Source organism: Mustela nivalis, assembly GCF_964662115.1.
Source record: "Mustela nivalis genome assembly, chromosome: 9".
Classification (NCBI taxonomy): Eukaryota; Metazoa; Chordata; class Mammalia; order Carnivora; family Mustelidae; genus Mustela; species Mustela nivalis.
The window spans coordinates 26,552,316-26,570,220 of record NC_139028.1 but is presented as its reverse complement, the minus strand read 5'-3'; the positions used below and the strand labels follow the sequence as shown (position 1 = coordinate 26,570,220).

The following is a 17,905-nucleotide window of genomic DNA, read 5'->3' as shown; positions in this document are numbered from 1 at the left end:
AGGAGTGGACTTCATGCTCTCAGGATCCCCTAGGCCCACTGGAGAGATGGTTCCTCTTCTTGGAGTCCATCTGGGAAAGGTGGCACTCCTTCTCAGGGACAAGAGCCAGTGGGTACCATTGAGCTGCCCCATTTGTTAGCACAGGAGCAGAGACACCTGTTGAGGACAGCTAACCTGGATGCTGACTCTTGTTGTTGTTGTTGTTTCCTGCTGCACTTTCCTCTAAACTCCAAGTTTCTGCACGTTGGTCCGACTGACCTTCTAGGACAAATCTGCATCAGACCCAGCGTGGTAAGAGCCACCCCTAGAGGAGCAGCATGGTTCTATGCCTAGGCAGATCCCTAAAATTTGGAATTTTGAAACTCATGCCAGCTTAATTTCAAAATACAGGTGCACTGAGCTGCCAGGTGGGAAGATGGCCTGAACACAGACAGGGTGAAGGCAACAGTCTGCAGGACACAAGAGGGCAAATTGTTCACTCCTCTGTGAGGGCTTCCTGACAGCATGGGTGCAAACATCCTTCTCTGGGGACAAGAGAGTGGGTTGGCACCACTTTTCCTTCCTCCACCCATCAGCGTGGACTATCTATCTTCAGTGAGGAGCACAGTGCCCACAGTGGAGACCTGAGCCACATATGCCAAGCCCCTCCTCCCTACACAGTGCAGGTGCTTCTGTATGAGGGCAAGTGTCTCTCTCTCACACATACACACTCACACACGCGCACACACACACACACACACACACACACACACACACACCAAGCCTACTGACCATACACTGGCTGCAAACCTTCAGCTCTAGTGAAAATAGAATCAGACCTATTTCAACAAGCAGACCAGAGCTTACCTAGTTACAACTCACCACACTCTGGACAAGGTCTGAACACTCCCCACTGCAGGCAAAGAGAAACTCTGCACAGCCTGACCTGAGGGAAAGAGCAGCTAAAATGCAGCCACAGAGTACACACAACATACCTCAGAGACACTTCCTGGAGGAGCAGGCTCTGGACAGGATAGGACCCCTTCTTAAAGTCATTACTCTCAGCAGCAGGAAACGTAACAGGCAGAAGAAGAAGAAAGAGACCTTGACAAAATTCCAAGATGAAGAAATTCATCCCAAAAGAAAGAAAAAGAAAAGGTCATGGCCAAGGGTCTCATTGAATCCAATGTAAGTAATATGCCTGATCTAGAATTGAAAACAACAATCATGACGATATCAGCTGTGCTTAGGAAAAGCATAGAAGACACCAGAGAGTCTCTTACTGCAGAGATATGAGACCTAAAAACTAGTCAGACCAAAATAAAAAAAAATGCTATAACTGAGATGCAAAACGGACAGAATATAATGACCACAAGCATGGAAGAAGTAGAAAAATGAGTCCATTATATGAAGATAAAATTATGGAAAATAATAAAGCTTAAAAAAGAGGGAAAGAAAAATATTGAATCACAAACATAGACTTAGGGAACTCAGTGACTCCATAAAGCATAATAACATTCATATCATAGGAGTCCCAGAATATGAAGAGAGGGGAAAATAGGCAGACGTTTGCTTCTAGGAAATTACAGATGATCGGTTCCCTAATCTCGAGAAGGAAACAGACATCCAAATCCAGGAAGCACAGAGAACTCCCATCAAAATCAAAACTGGCCAACAGCAAGCAAGACATTTTGTGGTAAAATTAGCAAAATACAGAGATAAGAGATGGGGGGGAAGGCGTGAAACCAACAAGGGAAAAGAAGTACTTACGAGAAAAGACAAAGTAGGGAGCAGCAGACCTAGCCACAGAAACTTGGCAGGTCAGAAGTGACTGGCATGATATACTCAAAGTGCTGAGTGGGAAAAATATGTAGCCAAGAATCTTTTATCCAGCCAGGCTACCGTTCAGAATAGAAGGAGAGAAAGTTTCCCAGACAAACAAAAACTAAAGGAGTTTGTGACCACTAAACCAGCCCTGCAAGAAATATTAAAAGAAACTCTTTGAGTGGGAAAGAAAGACCAAAAGCAACAAAGACTAGAAAGAACAGAGAAAATCTCCAGAAACAATTACTTTATGGGTATAATACAATGATACTAAATTTATATTAAAAATCACTTTGAATGTAAATGGACTAAATGCTCCAATTGAAAGACATAGGGTATCAGAATGGATTAAAAAAAAAACAAGACCCACTATATACTGCCTACAAGAGACTCATTTTAGACCTAAAGACACCTGGAGGCTGAAAGTGAGGGGATGCAGAAACATCTATCACTCTCATGGATGGCAAAAGAAAGCCAGAGTAACCATACTTATATCAGACAAACTATATTTTAAACCAAAGACTGTATCAAGAAGTGGAGAGGGCACTATATCATAATTAAAGGGTTTATCCATCAAGAAGACCTAACAATTGTAAATATTTATGCCCCCAATTTAGGAGCATCCAAATATATAAAACAATTAATAACAAACATAAAGAACTCACTGGGACACCTGGGTGGCTTTGTGGGTTAAGCCTCTGCCTTCGGCTCAAGTCATGATCTCAGGGTCCTGAGATCAAGCCCCACATCGGGCTCCTCTGTGCTCATCAGGAAGCCTGCTTCCCCCACCGCCTCTGCCTCCCTCTCTGCTTACTTGAGATCTTTCTCTCTCTCTCTCTCTCTCTGTCAAATAAATAAATAAATAAATAAATAAATAAATCCTTAAGAGAAAAAAACGGAACTCACTGATAATAATATAATCATAGCAGAAGACTTTAACACTCCACTTACATCAATGGAGAGATCATCTAAGCAGAAAATCAACAAGGAAACAATAGCTTTGATTGACACACTAGACCAGATGGACTTAACAGATACATGCAGAACATTTGTCCTAAAGCAGCAAACTACACATTCTTTTCAAGAATACATGGAACATTCACAGAATAGATCACATACTGGGTCACAAACCAGGTCTCAACAAGTACAACAAGACTGAGATCATACAATGCTTATTTTCTAACCACAACACTATGAAACTTGAAGTTAACGACAAGAAAAAATTTGGAAAGATCACAAACACGCAGGTTAAGAAATTATCTACCAAAAAATGACTGGGTCAATGAGGCAATTAAAGAAGAAATTAAAAAAAAAAAACATGGAAGCAAGTGAGAATGAAAACAGGACAATCCAAAACCTTTGGGATACAGCAAAAATGATCATAAGAGAGAAGTATATAGCAGTACAGGCTGTATCAAGAAGCAAGAAAAATCTCAAATCCTCAACCTAATCTTACACCTAAAGGAGCTAGAAAAGGAACAGCAAATAAAGCCTAAAGTCATTGGAAGGGAAATAATAAAGATTAGAGCAGAAACAAATGATATAGAAACAAACAAACAAAAAATAGTAGAATAGATTAATGAAACCAGGAGCTTGTTCTCTGAAAGGATTAATGAAAGCAGAAAAACCTCTTGCCAGACTTATCAAAAAGAAAAGAGAAAGGACCCAAATGAGTAAAATCATGAATAAGAGAGGCAAGATTACAACCAACACCACAGAAATACAATTACAAGATTGTTATAAAAAATTATATGCCAACAAATGGCAGTCTGGAAAAAAATTGATAAATTCCTAGAAACATATAAAATACAAAAACTGAAACAGGAAATAGAAATAGAAATAGAAAATAGAAATAGAAAGTTTGAACAGACTGATAATCAGCAAAGAAATTGAATCAGTAAATCAAAAATCTCCCAATAAACAAAAGCCCAGGGCAAAATGGCTGCCCAGGGGAACTCTACCAAATGCTTAAAGAAAAGTTAATACCTATTCTCAAACTGTTCCAAAACATAGAAATGGAAGGAAAACTTCCAAACTCATTCTACCATATCAGCATTACTTTGACACCAAAACAAAGACCCCACCAAAAACGAGAATTATAGACCAATGTTCCTGACAAACATGGATGCAAAATTTCTCAACAGGATACTAACAAACTGAATCCAATAGTAAATCTTTTAAAATGTACTTCACCACCATCAAGTGGGATTTACTCCTGGCCTGCAGGAGTGGTTCAGTATTCACAAATCAATCAGTGTGACACTCCATGTTAATAAAAGAAAGGATGAAAATCACATGAATCTCCAATAGATGCAGAAAAAGTATTTGACAAAGTATAGCACCCATTCTTGATTTAAAAAACCCTCAACAGTATGTGCTTTGGTGAGTGCTGTGAAGTGTGTAAACCTGGCGATTCACAGACCTGTACCCCTGGGGATAAAAATATATGTTTATAAAAAATTAATTTAAAAAAAAGAAAATAAAATAAAAACCCTCAACAAAGTAGGGATAGAGAGAACATACCTCAACATCAGAAAGACCATATATGAAAGACCCACAGCTAACATCGTCCTCAAAGGGGAAAAACTGAGAGCTTTTCCTCTGTGGTCAGGAACAAGACAGGGATGTCCACTCTCACCATTGTTATTTAACATAGTACTGGAAGTCCTAGCCTCAGCAATCAGACAACAAAAAGAATAAAAGGCATTCAAATAGGGAAAGAAGAAGTCAAACTTTTGCTATTTGCAGATAACATGATACTCTATGTATAAAAGCCAAAGGACTCCAACCAAAAAATTGATAGAACTGGTACACAAGTTCAATAAAGTTTAAGGATACAAAATCAATGTACAGAAATCTGTTGAATGCCTAAAATTAAGAACTCAGGAAACAGCAGGTGTTGGCGAGGATGCAGAGAATGTTACATATTGGTGGGAATTCAAGCTGGTGCAGCCACTCTGGAAAACAGTAAGGAGGTTCCTCAAAAAAATTAAAAATAAAGCTACCCTGAGACCCACCAATTGCACTACTGGGTATTTACCCAAAGGATATAAAAATACAGATGCAAAGGGACACCTGCACCAATGTTAATGTTAACCAGTATTAATAGCAGCAATGTCCACAATAGCCCAAATATGGAAAGAGCCCAGATGCCCATCAACAGATGAGTGGATAAAGAAGATGTGGTATATATATACAATGGAATATGATGCAGCCATCAAAAGAAATGAAATCTTGCCATTTGTGATGACATGGATGGAACTAGAAGGTATTATGCTTAGCGAAATAAGTCAGTCGGAGAAAGACAACTATCATATGATCTCCCTGATATGAGGAAGTCGAGAAGCAGCATGGGGACTTTGGGGGGTAGGAAAAGAATAAATGAAACAAGATGGGATTGGGAGAAAGAAAAACCATAAGAGACTCTTAATCTCACAAAACAAACTGAGGGTTGCCGGTGAGGGGTGGGGGGGCGGGAGAAGGTGGTTGGGTTATGGACACTAGGGAGGGTATGTGCTATGGTGAGTGCTGTGAAGTGTGTAAACGTGGCGATTCACAGACCTGTACCCCTGGGGCTAATAATACATGATATGTTTCTTTAAAAAAATTGAAAAAATTATATATATATATATATATATATATGATGTTATATATATATATAACATCTAATAATACATGATATGTTTCTTTAAAAAAATTGAAAAAATTTAAAGAAAAGATTATATATATATATATATATATATACACAATAGAATATTATCCAGCCATAAAAAAAGAATGAAATCTTGCCATTTGCAGAGACATGGATGAAGCCAGTGTATTGTGCTAAGGGAAATAAGTCAGAGAAAGATAAATGCCACATGATTTCACTCACATGTGGAACTAAAGAAACAAAACAGATGGACATAGGGGAAAGGAAAAAAAAGAGAGAGGGAGAGAGACAAACTATCAGAGAGACTCTTAATTATAGGGAACAACTGAGAATTACTGGAGGGGAGGTGGGCAAGGGATGAATTAAACAGGTGATGGGCTTTAAGGAGGTCACTTGTGAGGAGCCCTGGGTGTTGTATATAAGTTATGAATCACTAAATTCTACTCCTGAAAGTAATATTACACTGTATGTCAACTAACTAGAATTTAAATAAAAATTTGAAACATTAAAAAAACAAAGAAAAGTGATTTAAGATAAATAGTTATGTGTAATTTAATAAAATGAATAGTAAATTAACACTGATACATATTTGATTACAGTTTGTAGTCAAATTTTAACACCACTGTTCCCTCAATAAATGCATCATCGTCATCACCATCATCATCATATTGTTACCTAAACTTGCTGGAGTTATAAAATCAGTTACTACTTTTGGAATGTCTTTTTCATTTTGTTTTTTCTCTCTGCTGCTCACCACTCTCACAGGTTTATAAGAGAGCAGACTGTCAGACAGCCACCCCAAATCTCTTGGAGAACACAAGCTTATATCCTATACACTAAAAGGCTAAATTGAGATTATTTATATGTTAATAGTTTTTTATGCATATGTATTTGACATCCTGGTAGAAATTGAATCCAAGTAGCAGTAACTGATTTCAGTCAAGTGTTTAAATGTCCAGGATGGTCATATTTGCTTTAAGAAGACCTACATTTTGTTCAGCTTACACAGTGGAGGTTTGGAGGAGGGGAAAGGATGTTCACATGAGAAGGGAAAGGCTTACAAAGGAAAGCCTATAAGGATAAATATGTAAATAGTTAGAAAAGGGATTTTCAAAAAGTCTTAATTTATTCATAGTTATTTCACACTTTACAATCTCTCAGAGGCTGAAAGGAAATATTCCAAATGGTTAATGCTGGTTAATCTGGCTAATATTCTAGGTGACTTTTTGTTGAAGTACAATTCAATGAAGTACGATGTTACAGATGTTTCAGATGTATAACAGTGATTCAAGAAGTCTGCATGTTTATGTTGTACTCATCACAAGCGTAGCTACCACCTGTTACCATACAACACGATTCCCGTAGCCCTGACTATATTCCCTATGCTGTACCTTTAATGCCCTTGATTAACTCATTCCATCATTGGTAGACTGTACCTCCCACTCCCTTCCACCCATTTTTGCCATTAGACGATATATTTTTTTTAACTCTCTACTTTTCTACATTTCATGCATTTTCTGTGCTCAGGATGCATGAATGTTAATTTAAAAATATTTGGATGGGCACTTTTTGAAAGAGATTAAATTCATTTCCATACTGATGCACGGGTATGTATCTAAGAAGTGATTCCCATACTTGGTGTATAAGTAATGAAATTATTTTTATTTTATTCAATCTGTTTTAAACTCTGTAATTCATACTCTCCAATTCAGTATCCATTTTTTTAAAAGATTTTATTTATTTATTTGACAGAGAGAGAAAGATCACAAGTAAACAGAGAGGCAGGGAGAGAGAGGGGGAAGCAGGATCCCTGATGAGCAGAGAGCCCAATTTGGGGCTCGATCCCAGGACCCTGGGATCATGACCTGAGCTGAAGGCAGAAGCTTTAACCCACTGAACCACCCAGGTGCCCCTCGATATCCATTTTAGGAATAGTAGTAAATATCTAAAATTTCCTTCTTTAAAAAAAAAAAAACAATTATTCATCCTGCTTTGTTAGAATAGTTAAATGTCCTATGGAATTTCCTTGTCCTTAAGTTCAAAGTTTGCAAATTAACCCAGAGGGAAATGTATTGAGCCCAAGTGAGTTGATTACAACATTCACTATTTTAAGACTACTTCCCCCTATAACAATTTAGCGGTAAGGTCCCTAAATGGTCATACTAATTAAGAATACAGTGATTCATCTGGGACTCTAGGATCCCATACCCAATATAAATAAATCATAGCTTTGGGGTAGAAGTGAAATTCATTAAAAAAATCATAATCTCGGGGCACCTGGGTGGCTCAGTGGGTTAAGGCCTCTGCTTTCGGCTCAGGTCATGGTCCCGGGGTCCTGGAATCAGGCGCCACGTTGGGATCTCTGCTCGGCGGGGAGCCTGCTTCCCTCTCTCTCTCTGCCTGCCTCTCTGCCTACTTATGATCTCTCTCTGTCAAATAAATAATAAACAAAATCTTTTACAAAAATTATAATCTCACTCATCTTCAAAAGATCATTATCATGATAATCAGGGCCCCACATCATCTCAAGTGACAATTCCATAAACTTCTGAAGGAATTTATTATTTGTGATTATTTGGGAAGCCCATTCTGACGTATTTTGGTTCCATGTGCAAAGAAGCACACCAAGAGAGAAGCTGAAGCTACGTGACACATTGTGTGTTTAACCAAGAGTTTCTGAATAATTTTAAAAGCCACCAAAAGCTATCTGGTCATCTATGTCAGAAACTGGAAGAAATCATAGACTCCTTCCTAAGTGCCCATAACCATTGGTCAGGCCCTTTATTTTGCTTCCTATCCTTCAAAACTGTTTTCTCCTCTTCACCATTATTACATTTCAAAAATCAAGGCCTTTATTATACATCCTGGGATTATTGGAAAGGCCTATTAACCAATATCCCTATCTCTAGACTTATCTCCATCTAAGCAACCCTCCACAGGTTTGGTGCAGTAACTTTCTAAAAAACAAAGATGATCAAATAACATTTTCTCAGTGGTTCCAAATGACTTCTCACAATATGTCATATAAGGCCATTATATCTGTCCCTCACCTGTGTCAACCTCACCAGTACCACCAAATAACTTGAAGTCTCCAGATGCTCCATGCCCTTCAAAGTCTTTTTTTTTTTTTTTTTTAAATTTGGGAGAGAGCCCAAGTAAGGGGGGAAAGGCCAAAGGAGAGGGTGAAGCAGGCTCCCTGCCCAATCCTGTGGGGCTCCATCCCAGGACCCTGGGATCAGGACATGAGCTGAAGGCACACACTTATCCGCTGAGCCACCCAGACACCCCACTTCAAAGTCTTTTATAAAATTCTGTTTGTTTTGATATAAATGTTTCCCTCCAGCACTAGTACCACTAATCTGCCTAATTACATATTCCTTATCCTTCAAGAGTCGTTACTTCCTCTCTCCTCTACCTCTCCTCTCAGTCCCACAATAGTCCTTGAATTTTCTCATTATCTCTCTGGGAATTCCATGAAGGCGGTGTTTCCTCTAATCTGTTGCAGTATCGCTAGTTCTGAACATCAGTTAGCTACATTTTTTTTTAAAGATTTTTTTAATTTATTTATTTGACAGACAGAGATCACAAGTAGGCAGAGAGACAGGCAGAGAGAGGAGGAAGCAGGCTCCCTGCAGAGCAGAAAGCCCGATGCGGGGCTCGATCCCAGGACCCTGGGATCATGACCTGAGCTGAAGGCAGAGGCTTAACCCACTGAGCCACCCAGGTGCCCCCAGTTAGCTACATTTAATGAACACGTATTTAATCATCCAGTCCAGAAATATTTATTTATTTATTTATTTATTTATTTATTTTTAATTATTTATTTTTTAAGATTTTATGTATTTGACTGAGAGAAACACAGCAAGAGAGGGAACACAAGCAAAGGGGATAAGAGAGGAGGAAGCAGGCTTCCCACGGAGCAGGGAGTCTGATGCCGGGCTCGATCCCAGGACCTTGGGATCATGACCTGAGCCAAAGGCAGACGCTTAATGACTGAGCCACCCAGATTCCCAAAAAATATTTATTTAGAGCCTAAATGTGACAGGTACTCCCCCAGGGACTGGGGGGCTCAGCAAGGAACACAAGAAACAGTGTGTGCTCAGTGAGCCTACTAGGTTCTGGTAAGTAGCTAGAGAAGAGGACTTAAATAAATAAATTAGAAAATGTCAAGTGGTGACTAATGCTACACAAAGAACTGAATCAGAGTGAACTGACTGAAAATGACTGGGAAACCTTCAGATTGAATAGTTAGAGAAAACACCTCTGAGAAAATAACATTGATGTTGAAATTTAATGACAAGTCAGCTATGGAAATATCAGGAGAAAGCAATTCAGGATATACACAATGAGGCTAAAACCTAAGACCATAGAAGTCAATGAATTTGACATGCTCAGAAGGAAAACATAAGCAATATTACTAAAATATGGTGGTTTGTTAATCACAGAACCTTACTATGTAAGTTAAAAAAAAAAAAATTAAAACTAACAATGGCGGGGAGCATGGATGGCTCAGTTCGTTTCAGCTCAGGCCACGATCTTGGGATCCAGCGCCACTCCATGCTTGGTACAGAATTTGCTGGAGATTCTCTCCCTCTTGTTCTGCCCCTACCACCCCTCACACACGTGCTCTCTCCCTCTTAAATAAATAAATAAAACCTTAAAAAAAAAAAAACTAACTATAGCTATAATAATTTGTTAATAATAGATATACAGCTGACCTTTCGACAACACGAGTTTGATCTACACAAGTCCATTTGCACATGGTTTTCCATAAATACAGTACTGTAAATGTATTTTCTCTTCCTGTACACTTTCTTAATAACATTTTCTTTCATCTAGTTTACGTTATTGTACAAATACAGTGTATAATACATAAGTAAAATGTGTGTTAATTAATTCTTTCTGTTATTGGTAAAGCTTCTGGTCAACAGGAAGCTAAGAGTACTAAGTTTTGAGAGAGTCGAAAGTTTTACATGAGTTTTCAACTGTGGAGGTCAGTGCCCTAACTCGTATGTTGTTCAAGGATCAACTGTACCTTGTGACATCAAAACCATAAAATGTGAGGAGGGGGGAGATAAAAGGATAGAGTTTTTATATGTGATCAAAATTATTATTATCAGCATAAAATAGACTGATCAAACTATAAGATATTTTATGGTGCTTCTGGTAACCACAAAACAAAAACCAACAGCAGATATCCTAGAGACAAAGAGAAGGGAATCAAGGCACACTGCTGTGGAAAATCATCAATTCACAAAGTAGGACAAGCAAGGGAGGAAGACAGACATAGGGAACTACAAAAAAAAAAAAAAAGATGAAAAGGAAATGAAAATAAATTTGGAAAATACCATGACAGTTTCTTATATACTTAAACATATATTTACCGTAAAGACATACTTCTAGGAATGTATCCAAGAGAAATGAAAACAAATATTCACACAAAAACATGAACCCAGCTGATCATAGGAACTTTATTCATAATAGCCAAATACTGAAAACAACACAAGTGTTTATCTTCTGGTGAGTAAAAAAATGTGATCTGTACAAGCTACCTGATAAAGAATCCTCCATAATACAAAGGAAGAGAGTTCCGACACCTGAAACATGTGGATTAATTTCAAAGTATCTGATTAAGTGAAAGAAAACAAACAAACACAAAAGACTACATGAAGTAAGACTGCATTTATATAAAATGCAAGAAAATGCAAATTACCCTGACAGGAAACACCTAAGTGGTTATCAGGGCTGAGGTAGGGGAGGGAGAGCATTTCCTGCAAGGGAGTACAACACTTCTAAGAAAAGGGAAATACTGTAAACCATCATAGCAGTGCTGGCGGCTACGTGAAGCGACACAGGTGTCAAAACTCAAGCAGCTCTACACTTAAATTGTCCACTATGTGTACCTTGTACATCAATACAATAGATTTAAAATACGGACACAGGGGCACCTGGGTGGCTCAGTGGGTTAAAGCCTGTGCCTTCAGCTCAAGTTGTGATCCCAGGGTCCTGGGATCCAGCCCCACATCAGGCTTTCTGCTCAGCGGGGAGCCTGATTCTTCCTCTCTCTGCCTGCCTCTCTGCCTACTTGTGATCTCTGTCTGTCGAATAAGTAAATAAAATTTTTAAAAAATAAAATAAACTAAAATATGGATACGGGCATACCAAACCATGTAAAGGATCTCTTCATGGAAAGCAGCTTAAAGCCTATTTCAATACATGATGATCATTTCAGAAAACTCATGTTTTAAATTCTCAAAGTTTCTACTTCCCTGATGCTTTAAAGCAGCTCTCTAAGTTTCTCTTTAAATAATAAAATAAACAACCAAGAGTGTGTCCCAGGAGACCCTAACTTTCTAACTGTGAGTAGTTACTGCCACTCTGATGTTCTGACTGCAGTAACAATCATTAACCTTTTTTTATGCCATAGTCCCAGGTGTCACTGTAAGCCAAATCTCTGAAGGTGAGCGCCAGATCTCATTAAACACCGCAGTTCACCCCGACGTAAGCACTTTCGTAGAGGCAGAGTCAGGCGATTCCTGCACAGAGTAAGTGAAGGTGGTGCTACATGAAATCAAGTCACGGGACACCTGATGAATGAGCAGGGGTGACCTAAGCAAGGGTGACAGTTTAGAGAGATGCTTCAGTGCATGCAAACATGAATTCTTCTGACAATCCGGATGGATCCACAGAAGAACTCAAAATTCACTGAGTACACAAAAATTAAATTCCTGAAGCACAGAAAGGAAAAAAACCCAGCTGAAATTTGGGCAGCATTCAGCCACTTTTGCCAGAATAGAAGTCAGGGGACCTGCTCTGGATCTGGCTGCGGTAACTCCTCCATTCACCACCAAACCTCGCTGCTCTGCCCTTCCTCACCACCACGTGCAACAGGGTACATGGGACTTGGAACTCAGAGCAATGTGCTGAGGTTCACAGGAAACGTGAACAGATACTGTAACGCTTGGACTTCTCCCTGGTGTAAGTCCAGACTTCACTTTTGCTGTGGGCATCCGAAAAGGAACTGAGAGAAAGCCACAGACGTTCTGGAAAAGGACAGTTTTTCATTCAGAGGAAGAGGGATGGACTCCGTAATCAAACACTGAATAACCACTTGGTGTGGTTTGGAAAGGGGATTAGTTACCACCCAGGGAAAAGTCTCAGACTAGGACTGAGATTTACACAGAATTCAACACTGAAGCAATCACAGAATTGACAGAAAAATGGAGGGAATGCAGTATGGAAAAAACCCCACAAAGTTTGAGTTTCCTAACATACCCGAATAGAGAAAACACAGTGTGCTACGAAGAGTAGGAGGTAAGTATACTTTATTATGCAATTATCCATATTTATATGTTAAACAGTCCGAGTCTCACTAAATTTGTTTACATGTATATTTTATGAATTAAAGTATAACTACTGCTCTCCCCAAAACTACAGCGAAGGCAGCTGTCGAGTATGATAGCTTTACTCTAAGTATGTAAATGAAAGTCTTTAATGTACTCAGCTTGCAATTAAGCTTTGTCACATTTTACTGACAGCAGCAAAGTTCCCAAGATATCTCTAATCCCCACCCACCACCGCCACATCTCAGTCCTTTTCTGTTCCTCCTTCCCCATCCCGATGTTCTTAACAAACATGTACTGAACACCAGGTCCACATACATCACGTTAGACTTAGGCTCTAGCGGAGGACCTCAGTCTGTCCCTGTTGTCATCCTCATTTTAGAAAACACGTAAGACACGATGCTTAGGAGTGTCATGAAAGATCCAAACCTACAGTGGCCGAACAGGTTCTCTTCCACCAGTCCCCATTTCTGACTAAATCTGGAATCTTGAAATGTGCCAGTGCAAGTGAATGCCACTTTTTAAGGACCCACAAATGGTAATGAAGAACAATCCTCCCCCCAAATGAAAGCTTTAACTTGGCAAGGTTATAATTAAATTCTTAGATGCAGATTGTCATAATCCAGAACCTTTCCCCCAAGACAGGATGGGCTCAGCAGGGCACGGAGGTCATCTAGAGAAGACAGACACAAAGCCAGCTTGTTCTCCACTATCACGAAATTAAGTGACTCCCCGAGGAGAGCAAGGCTACATCTTTCCCTCTTCTCAGCATTTATTTGACCCAAATACAGCAGAACAGAAAGCTCTCGATGCCTTTTTTTCCATTCCTATATGACCCCATGACAACCATGGCCAACAGCAACCCCATTTGTATCGGACCATCTCAGAATCTTGTTTAAAAATGTCACCGAGCTCTTGCAGATCCCAACCTGTCTAACTTACAACACCGGGGGAAATCAAGCTCCTCTCAACGTCATCAAAGAAGAGATACCCAGGAAGGAAAATGGAGAACTTCGGGGAGATTGGGAAATGATTAGTGAGATAAATGGAAGGAAGAGTGGGACAGATGATTGGCAGCTGCGGGAAACTCCACCTCCATCTGCCTTGACACCTGCTCCTCTCCAGTGGGGGCAGTGAGGAAGGTGGGAAGCAGGAAATGAAAGGGATTTCAAAGCATTTCCACTTGTCCACAGACCATGCTCGCTTCTGTGTCTATATTAGATCTCAGCAACATTAACACGCGTCCACCCAGATATGGTTGATATGGTTATGCCTTTCTGTGCCGTAGTAATCAGTCAGGAAGTGTATGACCTGGGTGCAGGAGCAGTGGGGGGAGGGTGAATGTCACAATACTTAAATGGTGCAAGGCAACCCAGTACAAGACCCTATTTCAATAGATCAGCCCCTTTGAGTGCCTTTGATAACTTAAAAGCAATTGATGTTTGGAATAAATGGATGGGAAATACAAATAATGAGCAACTACAAGGGCCAGAAATGTCTCAGCAAAGTTTTCAAATGGAAATTCATTCAGGAAGAGAAAGGGGGGAGTCTTTAAGGCAAAAAAAAAAAAAAAAAAAAAGGGCTGCTAGCAGTTACTTTTCCAAGACAGAGTGCCTGGGGAAAATAATTTCCTTTCAGGAGGAACTCAGGTGGCTTCAAACCTAGAGGGATCCTAGCTCAGGTTCTTGAATTGGTCATTCGCACATAAAACCAAAGAATTAGCCACAAAGTAAAACACCCAAGGACACAGCTTCAACGGAGTTACACAGGCATGCACTAGAGGTTCACCAAAGTTGAGCACTATTCCGAGAGGAGCATTCCAAGCACCGCCCATCTGCATCCACTTTCTTGCACTACCATTAACAGACTCATGTTCCAGTTGCTGAAAAGAATATAAGGTATACAAGACCTGTAAAACATGTGCATGTGGGGAATGGGAGGTGAAATTTCTGTTATTCTTTTGAGCTGCCATATACATGACATTGCAAAGAACAATGATCATTTTCCCAAAAGACGTTTTCAGATGCATGAAATAGCTTATGCAAATTATGAAGCATGCATCGTGTACCTACTTGCTCTGTCACTGTGTAGACCTCAAAAACTCCAGTTTCTGCTCTCCTATGTGGCAATACATGAAGGGTTGAAATAATGTGGAGAAAAGGAACTCAACTTTTATTAACATTCCCTTTGTCCTTTTGCAACGTGACTGTCTGGATTCTCAGTTAAGTATTCTCTCTTCTCAGGCACAGAGCTGACCTGGGAAAACAGGAGACCAGGAAGAATCAAAGGAAGAGGGGAAGGAGCACTGGGTCAGAGAGAAAAACCATCATGAAGACCAGAGTTTAATGGGACCACAGAGATAATTTCATTCAACCAAAAATTTTAAATATGAGAATCCTGCGGTGAGAAAAGTCGTGTCATTTACCCAGGGTCCTACCTGTTTTATGGTGAGTGAAACGACTCTTGACTCTTCATCCAAGCTTTTACTACTTCATCTTTAGCACTGACATTCAGGGTTGAAAACTTATTTTTGCTAATTTTCTTCTCTGTAATTTTTTTTTCACAGACGTTCTGGCCACTGATATTGCATGCAATGGATATGCAGAATCAGACCACAGTGACTGAATTTATCCTGACTGCCTTCCCTATGATCCCAAAGCTTCAGATCTCCCTCTTTGTGGTCCTCCTGTTTACTTACATGCTAACTCTAACGGGAAATACTGTCATCATTTCCTTAATCTGGGCTGATAATCGCCTCCAAACCCCAATGTACTTCTTCCTCAGTAACTTGTCTTTTTTGGACATTTCATACACTACCTCAGTTACCCCAAAGCTGTTAGCCTGTCTCCTAGAGGACAAGAAGACCATATCTTTTGCGGGATGCATCACCCAAATATATTTCTTTTTTTTCTTGGGGACAGTGGAGTTTATCCTCCTGGTGGTGATGTCCTTTGACCGCTATGTGGCCATCTGTAACCCCCTGCGCTATACTATCATCATGAACAGTAGGGTCTGCCTCCTGCTAGTTCTAGGCTGCTGGGTAGGAGCCTTCTTTTCAGTACTGTGTCCAATAATTGTCGTGTCTGGATTGCCTTACTGTTATAGAGAAATTAGTCATTTCTTCTGTGACATTGCCCCCCTCTTACAGGCAGCCTGTATAGACACTCATTTCATTGAGATGATGAGTTTCCTCTTATCCTCCTTTGTCCTTCTGACCTCGCTGATGATCACCATTGTGTCCTACACCTACATCATCTCTACCATCCTGCGCATCCCCTCAGCCCAAGGCCGTCGGAAGGCCTTTTCCACCTGTGCTTCTCACATCACAGTTGTGTCCATTGCCTATGGGAGCAACATCTTCATGTATGTGAGACCCAGCCAGAGCCACTCACTAGAATTTGACAAGGTGACAGCTGTCATGACCATAATGGTGACACCTCTACTGAACCCCTTCATTTATAGCCTGAGGAATGAAAAAGTAAAAGAAGTTTTGAGAGATGCAATTCACAAAATTATGTCCTTATGGCACAAGAGAACTTGAACCTTATCGCACAGGATAGCTTGAAAGTTTGTGTGCTAATCATGACTATATTCGGCACTGGGACTCCATGTGGAGGAAAGCATGCTGGAAGACAATAACGTCAAAGATTTGTGGGAACACATGAAGAGGCTTCTTGCCACATCAGAAACCAGGTATTACAGTCAACGTCCAGAGCAGGCAATTCAAGCATAGAGAAAATAATGTGTTTTGAACCCTATTATTATACTGTCTCACACACAGATTTCATGAATTAATGAAAAATACATAACCAAAGTCAGAAAACCTGATTTGTAAGCCTTGGTGTATTGCTTTTTTATCACATGACACATATACTATCTGAACTCTCATTTTTCTTATTGGTCCATAGGAAGTACCTCACAGTTCCCCCCCTCTTTTTTTCTTTTATGGCCTTACTCTAGATGATCTAAGAAAGGCAACCGAAGATAATTGTAAGTTAATGCTTTCTCTAGGTATTAGGATGATGCAAGATAGTTGGCTTCATCCCTGACAGCTAAATACCCTAGAAAATAATAGTAATAATAATAATAACAACAAAACCAAGGAAGAGCAGTAACCTATCCCAGCATTTGTATAGTGTGCTTAAATTTGAGCTTTTATGTTGATACACATGGAGTTTATAAGAATATAGCTTTTAAATCATCTGAGTTTAAAATCCTAATTCCTGGAAGGAGGATCTGATTGCTGCAACCGATGAGAGATGTCCTCTCCTGATTCATTTCTTTGTAAGAGGAACGATTGGCAAGGAGTTAAGTTGCCCTCAGTCTTTACCACCATGGAACCCGTGCTATGGGGATGGGTACTCTGAATGAAACGGTAAAAACAGGAACAAGACCATAGGCATTCTTAAGAGCAAAAAAATTATGGCTAGTGTGGTCATTAATCTTCTAGCTAAATGGACGATGACTGAGACCCTAAACTGGCATGGAATCTCTCACGGACAAGCAGAGAGAGAAAGTGCTACCTTAGGAACAGTCTCAGAATACTATGGAAGAACCCAGTGTGTCATAAGGTATTGTAACGAACAAACGTTTCTAGATTGGAAGAACGTAGAACAATGTCACCAGGGCTGAAGCAGTCATATAAGGATCTGGTCTGTACTCATTATCAGACACTCCATAAGATCAGATTTGGAAAGTTACTGTATCAGTTTCCTATTGCTGCCATAACAAATTTGGCAGCTGAAAACAACTCAGTTTTATCATCTGAACTTTCTGGAGGTCACATGTCCAAAATCTGTTTCTACTCATCTGAGTTGTTGACAGAATTCCCTTCCTTGAAGATGTGGGCCCAAGGTCCTGCTTCCTTGCTGCTATCAGTAAGGGCCATTTCCAGTTTCTAGAAGGTACTTCAGCTCTTGGCTCATCGTCTGCCTTCCTTCACCTTCAAAGCCAGCAATAGTGGGGCGAGGATCTCACAAGTTCAAACCTCTCTTTTTTCCCTCTCTTTCCAACTTGGCTTGACAACGTTCTCCACTTCTAAGGACTCTCTTAATTGGATTAGGGCCACCCCAATATCCAGGATATCATCATGGACTCAAGGTCCTTT

The 17,905-nt window shown here is 39.9% G+C and overlaps 1 protein-coding gene across 1 annotated transcript; it reads left to right on the top strand.

The window, feature by feature from the left end:
• Window positions 1-15,391: 15,391 nt before the first annotated feature.
• Window positions 15,392-16,339, top strand: LOC309840606 (olfactory receptor 6M1-like; the record flags this gene model as incomplete). Its single annotated transcript, XM_082682821.1, has 1 exon — window positions 15,392-16,339. One exon carries the CDS (start codon window positions 15,392-15,394, stop codon window positions 16,337-16,339), a length of 948 nt encoding a protein of 315 aa, XP_082538947.1.
• Between the last annotated feature and the right edge of the window lie 1,566 nt (window positions 16,340-17,905).